The sequence below is a fragment of the Mustela erminea genome, chromosome 17, assembly GCF_009829155.1.
Source record: "Mustela erminea isolate mMusErm1 chromosome 17, mMusErm1.Pri, whole genome shotgun sequence".
Lineage (NCBI taxonomy): Eukaryota > Metazoa > Chordata > Mammalia > Carnivora > Mustelidae > Mustela > Mustela erminea.
In genome coordinates, this window is record NC_045630.1 from 44,713,699 (window position 1) to 44,731,594 (window position 17,896).

General features: G+C 52.0%; 1 protein-coding gene across 13 annotated transcripts in view; it reads right to left on the minus strand.

Moving 5' to 3' along the window:
- The window catches only part of PLEKHA6 (pleckstrin homology domain containing A6), a 139,328-nt gene that overhangs the window by 96,761 nt on the left and 24,671 nt on the right, over nucleotides 1–17,896 (minus strand). The window contains exon 1 of one of the 13 annotated variants that reach the window (XM_032317671.1): nucleotides 14,466–14,594. The exons of 11 other annotated variants lie outside the window; for them this stretch is intronic. In XM_032317671.1, the coding sequence (XP_032173562.1) occupies nucleotides 14,466–14,527 (62 nt within the window). In that variant the 5' untranslated portion in view covers nucleotides 14,528–14,594. Of the gene's footprint in view, nucleotides 1–14,465; nucleotides 14,595–17,896 lie in introns of those variants that run through there. One more of the 13 variants, XM_032317676.1, reaches the window with a different exon arrangement.

The window sequence follows — 17,896 nt, forward strand, 5'->3', positions numbered from 1 at the left end:
AGGAACAAGATGAACAGTATGGCTAACACAACCCCCATCTCAGAGGGACGGGCCAAGTGGGGCAGGCAACGAAGTGGGGTGGGAGCAAAACTCCGTTCATCCTGCTCAGGGAAATCTTCCATCTCTGTACTGACGAGAGGAGTGACTCAGAGACCACCCCAACAACTTCTCTAAGTATCCCTGAAACACATTTGCACTCCTAATAAGATCACCACTGGAGGTGGGTTCTGGACTGGGTCCTGATAAGACCACCAGATGGAGACACTTCCCCCGGGACTCCTTCCTTCCCTTTGGCCACTCAAGGGTTAACCAACAGCCAACCCTCAAGCCCCATTCTCAGCCAGGCCAGGAAAACAGGATGGCTGGGGCAGCTGATGGGGTGGGGGGTGTTTAGCTTGGCCTCGCCCCAGCTTGCAGACAACTCCCTTCGATGTATAGACACCCAGGCTGGGCCCCTTGAACCAAGTCCTTCCCTTCCTCCCCCACCGGAGAAAGGCTCTAGAGAAGGCCCTCTTGGCAAGGGAGGTAGGGGTTAGGCTATTTTCCAGGATTAGAGAGCAGTCTGAAGGAGGAGCCCATCTCTCAAATGCATCTTTTGAAGCTTCAGTAGATAGCTACCCCTTCTCTGCCGTCTGCCAGAGCTGCCGGCGATGGCGGCTCCGGGGACAGCCGTGCCAGGAAGATGGTGCCTGGTTCGACAAGCAAAGACAAAAGTGACCTTGGGGGAAAGCTGACAGACAAGGAACCATGTCATTCCCTCCTCCCCCTCTTCTGTCTGGGCAGTAAGGGCTGAGCGCCCCCACCCTAGGGCAGGGGTGAGGGGAGCCGAAAAGACCAGCTGTTCTGAGTCAAGCAGCGGGGATGATGGGCCGTATGTGACATGGACGTCTCTGTACCTCCTTTCAATTCCCCCACTCCCAGAACCATGGCCGCTGTTCTCCCATAGTCCTCCGTCACCTTGCCTCAACTACTTTGATGGCCAGGAAGTAATTCTTGTTGGGTCACCTTTGAGAGGTACTTTTACGGTGTTTCAAGGGCAAAAGCCCCTCCACATGGGGGGGGACCTGATGTAAACCTCTCTAGTGTCCATAAGGGCTTTCCAAGGGGTCTTGTAACCTAATCCCCCCTGTCTGGTGTCACCTTAACCTTCCTGCCTCCAGCCACCATCTCAACTCTATCCCTGAGGGCTGACCCTAAGTCTTGGAGTCCCAGACTTGCCTCCTGAGCCCCAGATGTAGTTCTGAGTGTGTCATCAGAAATCCCCATTCCTAACCAATCTCCCCCCTCCAACATGAAGTCTTTAGAGTATAAATTAAACACACCCCAGCCGACTCTCTGAATCATGTCACCCCCCACTCCCCTTGTCCCGGAGATGAAAGTGTGCCTCTGAATTTGTCCCCCTGCTCTCTCCGGAAGACAATTCTGCCATGCTCTGGCTCATACACCTTCAGTGTATCTCTATGCTTACGGGATAGAGGCTAAACTTCTCCGATGGAAATATAAGGCCTTTTATAATCCAGCTCCAATTTATTTATCCAAGATGATCTTCTACTACCATTCTAAGAGTAAAAGCATAGATTTCCTGTACATGCTACGAGTCATTGGTGCCAGAGGAATTCAGTGGAAAGAGAGGTCATTTCTGGCCACGGTGATCAGGCCAGACTCCATGGAAGGGCCGTGTGTGTGTGTGTGTGTGTGTGTGTGTGTGTGTTGGAAGGTGTTATGCAGCATCATCAATGGACCAGCTTGCCTGTGGTTCCCCTCTCCTCCTCCTACTTCACCCCACCACGGGCTCATAAGCATACATTTGCAAAGGACATACATTTGCAAAGCCTCATGGATGTGGGAAATGCTTTTCCCCGCACTTGAGTATTTGTGAAACTCCAGGCATCCAGGAATAGAATCAGACTGGAACAGAAGCACAAAAGCTATCAACGGACCACTGCTAGCGAGGGACCGGAGGGATAAAGAGACTGGGGTCTGAGAGGTCTCCTCCGTGGGTCCTGGCAGGCAGTTTGCTGGGATGGATTCCATTTCACCTCCCCTGGGCACGCTGCTCCACCGAACGACTAGCACTGGGAGGAAAGAATTCTAAGAAACTTTCTGGACTCCCAGACTTTTCAGTTTGGATCTTTGGAGGGAAGAGTGTGAGAAGAGTTAAGGGAAAAAAAAAATCCAACCTCCTCTGCCCTCTGTGATTCCGGCAACTCCATGCTATATATCAGTGGCCAGGCAGAGGAGTGGGAGAGAGAAATGAGCTTGGAAGACCAGACCAGACTAGTGGACGCCGAGACCAGCCAGCTCTCCCTTCCCAGGCAGCATCTCAAGCCAGAGAATGACGAGGCCAGAGCCAAAGCAGTAAGAGGGAAGGGCATCAGGGAAGAGAAGACATAAATTATCACGGTCTCCAGCACTACCATGAAATCCCCTTCCCAGGGCTGCGGTCTCCTCGTCCATACTGTAACTCACCCTATAGAACGCCCCTACAGTACACTCACCCTGCACAGGGTCCTCGCATGGGCTGAGACTGGGAGAGACCCCAAAAATGGAATCAGAACAGAGAGGTGAAGGGAGCACATGAGCAGAAGGATGAGAAAAAGGAAGAGAATTAATGAGCTCTTGTCGGAATTAATTTTCAGAGAGCAAACAAAAGCAATTATTGTGGGAGGGTGGGATCCCTGGGCCCGGCTGCTGTCAGGGAAGCTGCCTGGGTCGCTGGGACCTGGCTGTCTGCACTGGGATTAGAAAGAAGGTGGGAGGTTGCTCCCTGGAGGGGAATCCAGGGGAAATGAGTCTTCGCCTGCTGCAGAGGGAGGGAAGGAATGATTGGGAAGCAGGTGCCCAAATAATGACGTATGACGTGTGAACAATGCACACACCCAAAGGCGTTAGCAGGGCAGCTCCGGCAACCACCACGAGCCATAAAACTAGCCCAAATGGACAGTGTTTGCCAAACCCTGGAGAACAGGAAGTCTTGTCATGATAGGACCATACGGAGGGGATGGCTACTCTGGACTAAGCACAGGATATTTTGCAGGTCTAATGTCCTTTCATCCAATAACAGATAATTATTACCCTCCCCATTTTACAGACAACAAAACAGGTCCAAAGAGGTCAAGGGTCCAGGAGCGAAGACTTGCCCTAAGTTCCCAGAGATCTAGAATTGAACCACAGCTCTACAACTTCCTAACTACGTGACCCAAAAGTGTCCCCTCGGACACACCATTTAAGAGCTCGGAACGGCGGCGTCATCATCTGTAAAACAGGGATATTTCTATGTACTTCCCAACCTGCTGTAAAATAAGATCATTTCTATGTATAAAGCTCCTAGCCAGTGCTCGTAAATGCCCACACTAGCTGTTCAGTAAACTTTCCTTCTCTTCCCTGCCAGGCCTTCCAGTAAGATAATTTAGTCATTCATTCAACAGTCAGTGGAGTGTCCAGCGTATAAAAAGGGGGAAGGAAATAGAATTTATGGGAGGCCTTTTCATGTAGGAACTTCACTAGGTCCTTAGGGTAGGGCATGGAGGTTGACAAGAACAGGACAGAGTGCCTGCCTTCAAGCAGGAGTTTACAACCTAGCAAGCCAAGCAAGCCCAAAAGCCCCTGAGTTCCTGAATGCCGGGATGTGTGATAAGAGCTTGTTAAGACAGGGTAGCTGAAGACCCAGAGCCTCTAGAGCTTAGAAAAGGGATGGAGGCAGGCTTCCTGGAAGAGAGAGATGATGCCCCGGGGACATGAGAAGGGTCCAAGAAGAGGTCACATGACTTTGGAGCCTTGTGAAAGGCCGGATTTGGAATGGGCATGAAGGAGTGGGGGTTCTTATGGCCTCTCCTGAGGGGATTCATGGGATACTAACCGATGTGTGTTTCCCGTTTCCAGTTTCCAGGCGGAGGAACAAAGGTCACCGCAAATTCTTTGCTCCTGTCCTGAAAGGTGGATCTGTTCACCCCAGGGCATCAGGGCAGGCCTGTGACTTGGTTGGACTAAGAGAATATAACAGAAGAGACACTGTGTGACTCTGAGACTTGGGCATAAGAAGCCTTAAGGGACACCTGGCTGGCTCAGTGGGTGGAGCATGAGACTCTCTTGCCTTCGGGGTTATGAGTTCGAGCCCCACATTGGGAGGCAGAGACTACTTAAAAAAAAAAGTTCCCGGGGCGCCTGGGTGGCTCAGTGGGTTAAGCCGCTGCCTTCGGCTCAGGTCATGATCTCAGGGTCCTGGGATCGAGTCCCGCATCGGGCTCTCTGCTCAGCAGGGAGCCTGCTTCCTCCTCTCTCTCTCTGCCTGCCTCTCTGCCTGCTTGTGATCTCTGTCTGTCAAATAAATAAATAAAATCTTTAAAAAAAAAAAAGTTCCCCCCAAAATCCTCAAGCTTCCACTTGGATCACTTGGAATACTCTCTCTGGACTCAGGGGTGCCTGGGCGGCTCAGTGGGTTAAAGCCTCTGCCTTCGGCTCAGGTCATGATCCCAGGGTCCTGGGATCAAGTCTCACATTGGGTACTCTGCTCGGCAGGGAGCCTGCTTCCCCCTCTCTCTCTGCCTGCCTCTCTGCCTGCTTCCCCCCATCTCTGCCTGCCTCTCTGCATGGTTGTGATCTCTCTCTGTCGGATAAATAAATAAAATCTTAAAAAAAAAAAAAAAAACAACTCTCTCCAGACACTCTCTAGGAAACAACTGCCACGCCCCCGAGGGAAGTCCAGGCCACATGGAAAGGCTACATGCCCGTGCTCACATTAACAGCCCCAGATTCACACACACACACGCACACACATGCATGCATACCTGCCATGGGGGCTGGCCTGACGGTCTCAGCCAGAAGTGCCCTCTCTTTCTACTGAATTCCCCTGGCACCAGAGACAGCTATGTGAGGAGCCACCTTGCCTGCCTGGCCCAGTCCAGCCTGCAGATGACTACAGGGGCAAGAGACACCCCCAGCAAAACCCCAGCTGAACCCAAAGAACCTGGAGAATCCTGAGAGGTAACAATGCATTACTGTTCCAGCCACTATATTTCGAGGTGGTCAGTGGATAGCCAGAGGACTTGGTGTCTCTTTCACTACCCTGGGTTGTTACTAGGGAAGCTGGAGCAAGGGGCACACTAGTTACAGAAGGGGAAGAGGTGAGAAGGAGCTGCGCATTGGGACGGGGAGGGGAGGGAACCCACTGAATGCCCCCCCACCCCAGTAGCCTCCAGCTTCCACCTCCCCTCAGCTCTTCCCAGCATGGCGCCAGATCAATAGAACTCAGATCAATAGAACTCATAACTCACTTTACCCCCCTGGGAAATAACTGGGGAGAAACTCCGCAACAGAGAGATGTTTATAGTAGAGCTATTCATAATAGCAACAAATTGGAAATAACCCAAATTCCCAGTAATAAGAGAAGAGCAATACAGTAATGAAGTAACATGACAGGATTATTTAGAACTCCATTTAAAATGACACATTTATGGCCCGTTGGCATGCCTGGAAGCAGTTTTGTAAAAAAGGAAAAGAAATGCATGACCCAGGACACCGACTACACATAGACTACAACTGTAGAAAGATTAACAAAGATGAGAAGGGCCCATGCAATAAGGCATTTGGTTTAGCATTCACTCACACCCTTTTCAAAAAAAAAAAAAGAAAAAAAAAAAAGCCTACTCCTTTCCAAAAAGGCACCAAGTCAACCTCACAAATCCTAAAAATGGGGCCACGATGGCATGAGAAGTAGGAGCCGCCATTCTGGAAGACAGGAATCTCTCTCTCTCTGTCATCCAGGGACAAAGGGCAGGTGGGGGGGGGGGGGGCTGGATGACAGGGATGGAGTGAGCAGGGACAAGCGTGAGCAGGGCTGTGGCATCCCCTCGGCAGGGTAGCTGAATGTTGGAAAACAAACCCTCATGTTTGCTGACACCACGCAAGGAGAAGGACTCACACAAAAGCCACACATTATCCCATAATTATTGTCTCTCTCGTGCCTGCAATTAAGGGCTGTCTGAGAGGCGGCTGCCGGGGTAAATACACGTTCACCGCATTAGAATCAATCAACCAACGGAAGCACCAATTAACAAGCCCACTGCAGAGACACTCGGGTCCCCTGGCGACAACCCTTGGGAGGAAGGGGACAGGACAAGATAGCATGGATCTTGGATGCACTCCTAACCCAGGAGCAGGGAAGGGATGCTTATAGTGACATCCTGAGCCCCAGAGAAAAGTCAGTCTTGCCCCCGAAAAGAGCCACGCTGGGCAAGCAGGTGCTCAGACCCCCCCACACACACCCAGTGGGATGTAGGGGTGGGGGGGTATGCATTCATGGGTCTGTCGGCAAGGTTCCCGGAGAGCTGCTACAGCTCCTGCATCGGACAGCCCTCGGCCTGCAGGGGTCTGTGAGGGGGAAGAGACACAAGAGAAGCCTCAGAGGGGCTGTCACCTCCCGAGTTACAGAGGGAAAGAGAAACACAGGGCAAAGAGAGGAAGGAGCCAGGGAGCCATCTTGACCGACAGACACTGAAACAGACTCACACTGGCCTTTGGCTATTTTTCTTAAGCAGCAAGCTCAGAAACACAGAAATCAGAGAAGTCAGAGATGATCCTTTTGTCCAGAGGAGAAGGGCAAGAAAGCATGTGGCTGATGGCAGCCATCCCAAGTCTTCTCCAAGGGATTTGGGGAAGACAAGGTTGCCTTGCAGTCCCACGTGGCATGCCCAGTGCCTGGCCACGGCACTCCACCAGCCAGCCAGGCCCTCTCTGCAGGGACCACAGCCAGCAGAGCTCAGACTGTGGGACCAGAACCCCCAGAAGATGCCTACCAGGCACCCTGGAGCCTCTGAGAGAAGAGGGATAGAGCGTGCAATGAGAGATGATCTGGCCCAGGGGTCTCAGTCCTGGCTTCACACTGGAATGACCCAGAGAGCTTTTTTTTTTCCTTTTTTTTCTCCATTCCACCCCCCCCCCCGCCCGACACACACACACACACCCCGCCAGGGAGCTTTTAAAATACTAATGCCGGGGTACAACCACAGACCGACTGGATGGGGATCTCAGGGGGAGAGGGGAGGCTCAGGCACATGGATTTCTTTAATGCATTCCAGGGGAGGCTGATGACTACCCCAATTTCCTCAATTGCAGTAGAGGAAACGGGCATCTAGGGCAGTCACACCTTGTCAACATTGCCAAAGGCAGCAGAGAGCTGAGCCAGAACCAAAACCAGCTCATACGATTGCGGGGATAAAGCCATTGCTCTCGATAATGCTGGCTGAACAGAGGCATGAGTCTGACAGGGTGCCACGGGGTCTGCTGGGAGCCTGCTGGGTTCCACGGTTTCATCCATGATTTGCATAAAGACTCAGAAGGCAAGCTACCCAAATTTCTAGTGACAAAGCCTAGCTGGATGGCTAACACACTTCTGGAAGAATTAGGATTCCATATGCTGGAATAAGGGCCTGACATTAACAAAACGAAATAGCTCATAAATGTAACACCCGACACAGAGCATGTAAATGATTCCAACTGTATGTATAATCCAAAGGTTTTGAAGTATGTTCAAGAGCATGTTATTAATAAAATGCAGAAAACGCACATAGTCTATATTTCCTTTTTTTTTTTTGAAACACAACTATATTTTATTTATATAGTCTATATTTTCTTAAAGGGCATGAGTGTTTTAGAAAAACTGTATCGCTGGTATTCCAAGAGGCAGACAGTGAATGTGGCCAGTCTGTGATCGAATATCCTAGAAATAGTTTTATGTCCGTCCCCAGGAGCCTGGTCAGTAGAACAAATTTCGAGGTCTTGCAAGATAGGATTCTTCTCTCCCTGGCCCTCATTCCTACCCCAAGCTGAGTAACAATGTAGGGCAGTACTTCTTATTTTATTTTTTTAAAGATCTTATTTATTTATTTGTTTATTTATTTGAGAGAGAGAGAGAGAGAGAGAGAGCGCGTGCATGCAGGAGCACACCACCCAGGGGAGGACCAGGGACAGGCAGACCCTGTGCTGAGCACGGAGTCCGATTCAGGGCTCCCATCTCACAACCCTGAGATCGTGACCTAACCCGAAATCAAGAATCATTGGTTTTTGGGGTGCCTGGGTGGCTCAGTGGGTTAAAGCCTCTGCCTTCAGCTCAGGTCATGATCCCAGAGTCCTGGGATCGAGCCCCATGTCGGGCTCTCTGCTGGGCTTTCTGCTGGGCTCTCTGCTGGGCGGGGAGCCTGCTTCCTCCTCTCTCTCTCTGCCTGCCTCTCTGCGGACATGTGATCTCTGCCTGTCAAATAAATAAATAAATCTTTAAAAAAAAAAAAAAAAGAATCATTGGTTTTCCCCAACTGAACCACGCAGGAGCCCCTCAAATTTTAACGTACCTGAGAGCCACCTGGGAGACCTTGCAAACACAGACTGATTCGGCAGGTTGGGAGTAAGGCCCGAGATTCTACATTTCTAACAACCTCTCAGGTGATGTAGACGCCGCTAGTCCACCAAGAGGAAAGGTTTAGAGGGTCTCCGAGGTTTTACCTTGAAACCCGGCCTTCTGGGTATGCTGGAGGCACCGTGTCCCCTGCCCTGTAAGCCTGGGCAGCAGAGGAGCTGGATTTGGAGGGAAGGATAGACCCGCCCACACATGCTCAGCTCAGTTGATAAGCAAGCGCCTTGGCTGAACAGAGAAGAATGAAAGAGACCCACCAAAAGAGAAAAGACCCGTGGGGAGGGGAATTTCGTTTCGGGCCAGTGTGGGTCAAGAGATTTCCCAAATAGAACACCCGCTGCAGGACGGCGTTATGAAAAGGAGCCGGCTGCATCAATGAGGGTTCGTGCGCGTTGGAACCCATGTGAGGGGATGCTCCGGGCTCCCCGCGACGCTGACCTTCCCGCTAGCTGACATCACATCTTTTATGTCGGACGGAGGAGGTCTAAACGGCTGTCCATGGGAAAATAACCTGAGGATTTCAGTACCGGGAGCTCAACTGAAACCCCAGTGATCTGCAAACTCAGTCTGAGGCAGCAGAAATGGACGGTCCAGCAGCGGGCATGAGAGTCCCGTTGAATAGACCACATCGGGAGTACCGGGTTCAATTCTAGACAGTCTAAGAGAAGGAGAGCTAACATGTGCCAAGTGACTTGTAGTGCTAGGTCCTGTTCTGAGGGTTTTTGATGCTGCCGTTGTTCAAGATTTTTATTCATTTGACAGAGAGAGAAAGAGCACAAGTAGGGGGAGTGGCAGGCAGAGGGAGAAGGGAAGCAGGCTCCTCCCTGAGCAGGGAGCCCGAAGCAGGGCCCCAGTCCCAGCACCCTGGGATCATGACCTGAGCTGAAGGCAGACACCTAACCAACTGAGCCACCTGGGGGCCCCATAAGCATTTTTTTAAAGATTTATATTTATTTTAGGGAGAAAAAGAGAGCGTGCAGGGATAAAGGAGGGGGAGAGGGAGAGACAGAATCTCAGGCAAGCTGCCCACTGAGCACAGAGCCGATGCGGGATTTGATCTTGCAACCCTGAGGTCACTACCTGAGCCGAAATCAAGAATCAGATACTTAACCGACTGAGCCACCCAGGCGCCCTACCCCCGCCATTCTAAGCTTTTTACGTATGTTCATTGGCTTCATCCTCTCAACAACCCAGTGAGGTAAGTACAATCACTACTCACATTTTACAGATGTATAACTTGAGGCTCAGAGAAGTTAAGGTTTATAACCAGGGTCACACAATTGGCAAGTGTGAAGTCAAGTGCTAGCTGAGCCAGATGGCCCCAGAGCCTATATTTTTCCTACTGTGTCAGATTGTCTCTCAACACTTGTCTGACTCTTGAGATCAGAATCAAAACAAGTTTACCAAAGGGTAGAAGACCAGTTTAAGGGGTACCTGGATGGCTCAGCTGGTTAAGCGTCTGCCCTCAGCTCAGTCCATGATCCCAGGGTTGTGGGATCGAGTCCTGAGTCAGGCTCCTTGCTCAGCAGGGAGTCTGCTTCTCTCTCTGCCTGCCGCTCCCCCTGCTTGTGCTCTTAAAATAAAAGACCCTGACACCTAAGCACAGTGTTAAAATGAGCTACATTTAGCCTGAACTTGCCCATAGATTCTGGTGTGTGTGATGGAGAGAAAGTGACAGCAATGCCCAGACAACAGCCTACCCAGGATGGCTAAGAAATTGAGCCAGAGGAAGGATTGTGGGAAATATGCAAATGAGCTTCTCTTGACCTCTCCTTCCCCTGACCTGTTACAAGGTTCTTTTTTTTAAGATTTTACTTATTTATTTGACAGATGGAGATCACAGGTAGGCAGAGAGGCAGGCAGAGAGAGAGAGAGGAGAAAGCAGGCTCCCTGCTGAGCAGAGAGCCTGATGCAGGGCTCGATCCCAGGACCCTGGGATCATGACAGGAGCCAAAGGCAGAGGCTTTAACCCACTGAGCCACCCAGGCGCCCCATTATAAGGTTCTGGTGGGAGTGATAAACTCTGCTAAGCTGGCTGAAAATAGCTTGCTCCTTCTCAAAGAAATATTAAAAATATACAATTATCATAAAAAGAATGAAAGAGGTTTGGTGTTTCCTAAGCCAGCCTCTACTGCAGGGCCAGTGCCTTTATTATCTCAGTACCCCCGCATGAGGGACAAAGCCATGTCTCTAAGGAGAAAAGCAGGGAATGGAGAGAAGACATCCTTCAACTCTACCTCGTCAATCCCCCAGCCACTGACTGGGAGACAGGGATTTCGGCTCTGAGCCAGAAAGCAGAAGAATCAGACATCTCAGCCCACAGAAAGATCTGGGCTGAGAGCAGCTTCCTATCTTATTCATATCATTTCCCTTGCAGGCCGCCCCATCCCCAAGCAGGAAGCCCAGGGAAGGTGGGGGAAGGTGCGGTCAAACACCAGCTATTTCCAGGCATTGCGCTAGTCACTGGGAAAAGACACGAGTTTATCAGAGAGAAAGACATATGTGAATGAAAATATTTCAGAACTTCTATTTCCAACTGGCTGTTTCAACCAATAAAAGGACACTTTTAAAAATATAACTTAGTATGTAGAAGTGTGACTGACTTGGTTTTGACAACACCAGATCTGGGAGAGGCCGGGCCCAACCAGAAGGCTTTCTGTTCAGATTCCACAAAGTCTCTCCCGCCTTCTGGCCGCTCTCTCTGCCAACGGGGCTCTGCCACTCTGCCCCCAGGACAGCTGGCCAGAGGCAGCCCCTCCAGAAGACACACTGTCCGTCTGCTCTTCAGAGGCCTTGGTTTCTCCCTCGCTTTCCTGTTTTCTCCACATGCGGGGGCTGCCGCCAGGAGGCATGTCTGCCACGTCCAGCCTCTGCACCTCTGGGTGCCCTGCCTTGCACCCCCAACACCTGGTCACAGGAAGTGACCCCAGTGACAAAGGCTCTCAGGGTGGGGCGGAAACCTTTAGGAGTAGTGGACTGGGGAAAAGAAGGGACTGAGTCAGCCCACGCTGCAGGATTAAGTTGGGTTTAAATGAGGACATGAGGACTTGGGTTTCTGGAAAGGAGCTTGCTGGGTTCCTAAGCCCCTCCCTCAGTTGTGCAGTAAGGACCAGCCCCGGATGGGCTCTTTGATTCTCCCTCCAAGGATCCCTCCACCTCTGCCTCCGCACCTTGAGAACTTTCTTTCTGCATCGTCTGAAGGGGCCCCTGGTCAGACCAAGAGCAATGACGCCCACGCCGCACACGCACGCACACATGCGAGTAACACACGCACACACTCCCACTGCTCCAGGTGGCAGCGGCTACCCCCGGCCTCTCCCAGGACACAGGATCCCAGCATCTGGGGAGAGGGGGCCACCCGGGCGCCCCTGAGCTGCCACAAATGAGCCATGACTGTTGGGGGTGTCACAATGATGTGGAGCCAAATGAAGAGTCCCGCACTCCCCCTCCCCCCACGTCCATGTCCATGATCTCAGCGCAATGGGACAGGCTTACATTCAAGCTTGGGTCCCACGGGGGCTCAGGAGAGAGTTGGGGCAGGAAATACGGACACATCAACAAATCCTAATTCTGACTCTTCCCCTACCGTTCAGTGTGGTCTAGAGTAAACGGCCCATCGTCTAAGACATCCAGGTTCTTCACAGAGTTGCCTCACCCTGGACAGGCTGAAAGGAATACGGCATAGGGTATGTTGGGTACACACCGCATATACGGGTAGAGAAATAAGGGGTCCCTATTAGGCACTCCTCCAACTTCGCAGTGTCAGTCTACCTTCAAGCAAAGGCACGGTCTCCTTGTATGACCCTAAGCCCCTGATTCTTCTTACTGGGAACCCATCTCCCCAGCCTCAGACAGAAACTTCCATCCCGGTTGAGTTCCAGCAGAATTCCTGGTCACACACCCAGCCATCACCCTGGCCTGTCCCATGACAAAGACACCAAGAGCCTGAGATCAGGAGCCTGGACAAGACACTTCTGACTGCTCTCATTTTTACTGCTGGAATGTTCCAATCAGTGGGTGCTGAATAAATTACATTAAGCCCAGAGAGACAAGAACACAGCCAAGCTAGAAGCGCTCGCTATCCCACAGCTTCCCAGAGCCACAGCCCCTGCTCCGCAAACCCCACCACGCTGCTCCTCAGCCCCCTCGTCGGGCACTTGGCAGGTTGGGCAGCTTTTCGTGTCGTGGGCGACACGTAGGAGCCGCCAAGGGAACATACACCCAAACTGAAAGGAAATGCGTCTCCGCTGTGAACGCCTTGCCCAGTCTTCCCTTTCCAAAGGGCAAAGCCTGCGGAGGGAAGGGACAGGATTGCACCCCCGACGGAGCCCCTACAAATGGGAAAACCAAGTCCTGAGAGGTTGAGGGGCAGGCTCAACTCTCACAGCAGGGCGGAGAACAGAACCCAGCAGTACGGATTCTGGGCCTTATTCTGAATTTCTCCCAGTAAATATTTATAGGGTTAGCAGTCTGCCTAGGTAGTCCAGAGTGGCTCATGCCCTCCCCTCTCCAGCTACTCCCAACCTCCCACCTGGTACTAAGCTCTTCTCCCTCCGAACCTACTCTGTGGTCAAGTCCGCACTTGGCAGGCCTCCTGCCGACTGTCATTTCTGCTGTGGTACAGGAGACAATTAAAAGCTCTGCTTCTCAGGGGACTGGCTTACGTCTTTCCTGTCAGAAAATCTTCCAGAAGCCTGAGGCCTTTAGGCACTGGCCCCAGGACCCTGACACAGGAATCTTTCCTTATAGCCCTCTCCAGCCTGGCTCAGCAGCTCACAGGGGTAGGGGTGAGCTTCAGTGCGGCCAGACTCACCCCCTCCCTGCCAGACACACTCCCTCACAGACCCTGAGGGGAACACACAGGTTGCTTCAGACTCAGCCGCATCTTTCCACAGCTCTCCTCAGCACCAACTTCTCCCTCCTCGCAACAACAGACAAGAGGCACCGAGTTCTGGTCTCAGCTCTAGGTCCTCGATTTTGAGCTGGCTGAACAAATCCTTTTGGGTCTTTGGATCCCAGTCTCCTCCCTCTAAGAAGACTCCTTTAGCTCCTCTCAGAGCATCAGATTCAGCACACACATGGGTGCCCTGTGAACCCGAGCCACAGAGACCCGGGTCTAAGCTTCACCAGTCTACAGCTCTGGGCAAATCGCGGGCATGCCCTCGGATCTGGGACCCTGGGCAATCGTGTGACCTCTGAGCCTGAGTTACCTCCCAGACTAGAGTCGCAAGGACCCAACCAGATGACATTACACGTGGAAGATGAGAGAAGCCTGAGGTCTACGCACACCCGAGGGAGCTTTGGTTTCTACTCTCTCTCCGCGTTTCTCACGCTGAAGGCAGTGACCCATCGGTGGGCATGAAATCAAGTTCAAGAGCCGAGGCTTTTTTTTAAAACAAAACAGTCAGACTAAACTAAGATATTGGAGGAAGCCAGTGTGTACCACACACAGTAAGTTGCTGGGTTCTGACGGAAAAGGTATTTCTACTGGTTGCAGGGAAACATTTCAATTAGGTCTTACTTTGAAAACTTCCTTGTGAATGTTCCTACTGTAAAAACTTGCTTCCTGCCCCCAGCAGATTGGGATGGTAAACTCCCAAGAATTCCAACCTTCCCACCCCCCCATCCCCTACCGCAGGGACCAGGGTGGGCCCCAGATACAAGCACTTGGCAGCTGGAAAGCATCCCCAGAATAGAAAAGCCGCACGAAGGAAAGCAGGAAAGCGCCGTTGGCAGTGGCAGCCACGATCCCAGACAATGTCCCTGGAGGTCGGTGTTAGCACCTCCATTCTCCCGATGAGGAAACTAGAGCTCAAAGAGGTGAGGTTGCCCAGGGGGTGGTGGTGGGGGGGCGAGGACTGAGATCTGGGTTTGGATGGTCCCTGGCCTCCCCTCCCCTCTAGACTTCTACTGCCTTTAGCACTGCCCGGGAGATCCCGCCAAGCCTTGTCAAATCTCCCACACATCCTGCACTGCCCGAGACAATTCACGCTACCACACACACACACACACATAGACACACACACATGGCGGGAAACAACACCACATCCTTTCCTACCTGCCTTTCTCGGGCTTTCCCAGTCCCATGAGGGAGAGAGCAGAGGGCTGTGCTGGGGGCATCTGGGATTTGTCTTCGTCTTGGTCCCGCCCTTGTCCTTTTCTGCCTCTTTGAGGCGGATCCCCCCCCCCCACCTCCCAGTTCCCCACCCCCTCCCCCAATACCAGCTAACTGGTTACCCGGGCAACCCAGCTGGGAGGCTGCCAGTTACCATGGCAACCCAGCATGGCCGCCAGGCTGCCTTGCTGAGGAAGGTCAGGGGACCAGTCAGGCGACAGAGCCCTGGGATGTTGCTGGTAAGGACTGGCCTGGGCCAGGGGCCTACGTGCCTGAGGGAATTAAGTTCCTGCTGTCAGAGGACCACGTCTTAGTCTCCCTGAGGCGGGTTGCCCCAGCTCGGGGCAGTGGCCACAGGCTAAACTTCCCCCACCCCCTACGGAGTTCTGGAGTGGTTCTCAGACTGGGCTCAGCCTAACCCTGGGCCCCCCCCCCCCCCCCCGACCACCGTCCTTTCTGAGCATATCTGGGAGTCAACATGAGTGCAACATGTGTGTGTGCATGCAAATGTGGTCTGTCCGTGAAATACATTGTAATAATAAGAGCTGATATTTTCTAGTACTTACTGTGTGCCAACCCTGCTCCAGCTAGGGGCCTGGTGAGTCTCTCCACTGACCCGTACAACAGATGCACTGTCCCCACTTGGCGGACACAGCCCCGGAGACTTGGAGCCGTGAGGGAACTGGCCGCAGGTGGCACAGGTCTGCACTGGCAGAGCTTAGGAAGGCATCTTCTGAAAGTCCCTGAGCCCCTCCCATACCAACCTGTTCCTGCCCCTCCCTGACCAGGAAACATTTTTAAACATTTTAAACATTTAAATTTTTAATCTCCATTAAAAGATTATTCAGTGTCAGTTTCATTCACACTATTTGATTTCATTCGGTCCTCACCCCTGGGAAGGAGGCTCTGGTTCTGGTGAGAAACCCATAAGCTTGACCTTCAGGCCCCTTCCTCGGGAATCCTGTCTCTCCAGGGAGAGACTACCACTTTCTTTCTTGGCCACCAACGTATGTAGCATATGTCTCCATCACACACGGGACAATTACTTGCTCACACGTCTGCTCCCTTACCAGACTGTGAATTTAAAAATTCATTTTTGCAACCTCGGACCTGCCGGGTACATAATGAACATACGGTAAATATTTGCCAGAAGACAGTGACGGGGCCAGGATTCCAAGCCCCGTTCGTCTGACAACGCCGTGATCTACCGCATGACCCTGTCTCACTCAGGCACTCATTCATTCATTCATTCATTCATTCATTTGAAAAGCAGTTACCGAGCAACTGCCATGTGCCTCGCTCTGTGGGACACACCACAAAGACAAAGACAAACACAACCATCTCTGGTCTTGCAGCAACACCATCTAGGGGAATGAGGAGGGACGCCGAGGAGCACAGGAGGCAAATGCCCCCCGTACATACCATCCGAAGCCTTCTCATGACTGTTTCCTTGACTCAAAGCCCCGGAGAACCAACCAATATTTATTGAGCACCTGCTACATGCCAATGTGCTCGAATTGGCTGTGGTTTGTAGAGGGAGGGCAAGGTGAGCAGACCAGGAATTCCCAGGCAGGGGTCCAGGGACACTAGACTGTTTGGGGGACTCCACAGGCCTCTCTCACCTCTGATGTGATAAAGACGTCTCATGGGACCCAGCGTCGTACGCATGCCCACTTCCTGCCTTACCTCACACGAGCCTCGGTGTTGCGGGAGGGGCGGGAGTTGTTACTGCCATTTTCGAGATGAGGAAATAAAGCTCAGAAGGGGAACAGCAGGATGTCTAAGTGCCTCAGTTGGTTAAGCGTCTGCCTTCAGCTCAGGTCATGATCCCCGGGTCCTGGGATCGAGCCCCAAATTGGGCTCCCTGCTCAGCGGGGAGCCTGCTTCTCCCTCTACCCCTCCCTGCTTCTCATGATCCCTCACTCTCTGTCTCCCAAATAAATAAATAAATAAATAAATAAAATCTTTTTAAAAGCTGGGGGGAGCACTGGACTAGGAGGAGGAAGCCAGGCTCTAGACCTCACCTGTGTTGCCAATAAATTCACCTCTCTGTCGGCACACTCCCACCCTCCCATCCCACCTCGCCAAAAGTCAGTTTTCCTTCCCCACGACAACCTCTTCATTGCTTCAGCCCGGCAGCCACAGTTTTGGGTGGAGGCAAGCGGGCTTGGATGTCTCTGGATGGCCCAGGAATGCTAATGAGGACCGAGGAACCAAGCAAAATCAGAAAAATGACCTCGCCACCAGAGGCAGAGGTGCACAGAACAGGCTAATTGCAAGCATTAGGCTAATTAAAAGCAAATTGGCCCCTGCAATTATAGACTCAGGTTTCCAGGTAATGATGAGCCGGACGGACGGGGGTAGATGTGGTGACGTCAGAGCTAGGAAAGGACCTCGCCTCCTCCGTGGAGGGGGATCCTTGGCCATGCAGCCATAAAGCCCGAGCATCCAGGAATGTTTACAGATCAGCATGGAGGGGCCCCGCCTTACTTCCTGAATCACAGTCAGGACCAACTCTTGAGAGAGGCTAAATAAATGCGGGAGGAGGATTGGAGGTCAGCATATATACCATACCATCAGCCCTAAACACATTTCTTACCAACCTACCTTGGTTCCGGTTTGAGTTAAAGCTCTGCCTTCTGTTACACATTGTTCGTATATACACATCTAACGATAACTGACATTTGGATAACTATCTACAGTTTACAAAACGCTTCCATATATATATATATATATATTACTCACCTAGTGATCAGCTAGTTAAGTGGCTAGTGATACTAATCCCATTTTTTAGAACAGGAAACAAAAGCTCGGAGAGATTAAGTGGTTTGCTACAAATCACACAGCTGCTCATTTGGACCAGGATTTGAATCTATGTCTTCAAGTTCTAGATGGGCCTTCTTCCCACCACGGGCAGGCAGCATACTCACTCTCTCTCATTATTATTAACACACAGCCCAGAATTCACTTATCCGATCGACTAGCACTACTTTGAGAGGCGCAAGAAGGACTCCAGCAACGGGGCACACTCTGGATGGACGTGACGAGGAGGGTCAGTAAGGACGCACAGAGCGGGAAGGGGGCTCCAGGACAGAGTCCTGTGCCCGGAAGACATTAGAGGAGCCAAATCCCCTCCATCCGGGCACCTGCCAGAAGTCCCCAGAAGTGTGACATTCTGGGGGATTGTCCTGGGAACGAGGCGTGGCTGTCTCACCACGTTCTGTGCTGGCAGGACCGCACTGCACCAGAGGCTCCAGGAAAGCCTGAGAAAGGAAGTAGGGCCGTTGGAGGACTAGGGGCATTTAGCCCAGGACAAGGACACCTGGGGGGCTTGGAGGGAGGGAGATCCCAACACTGTCTTCAGATCTCTGTGT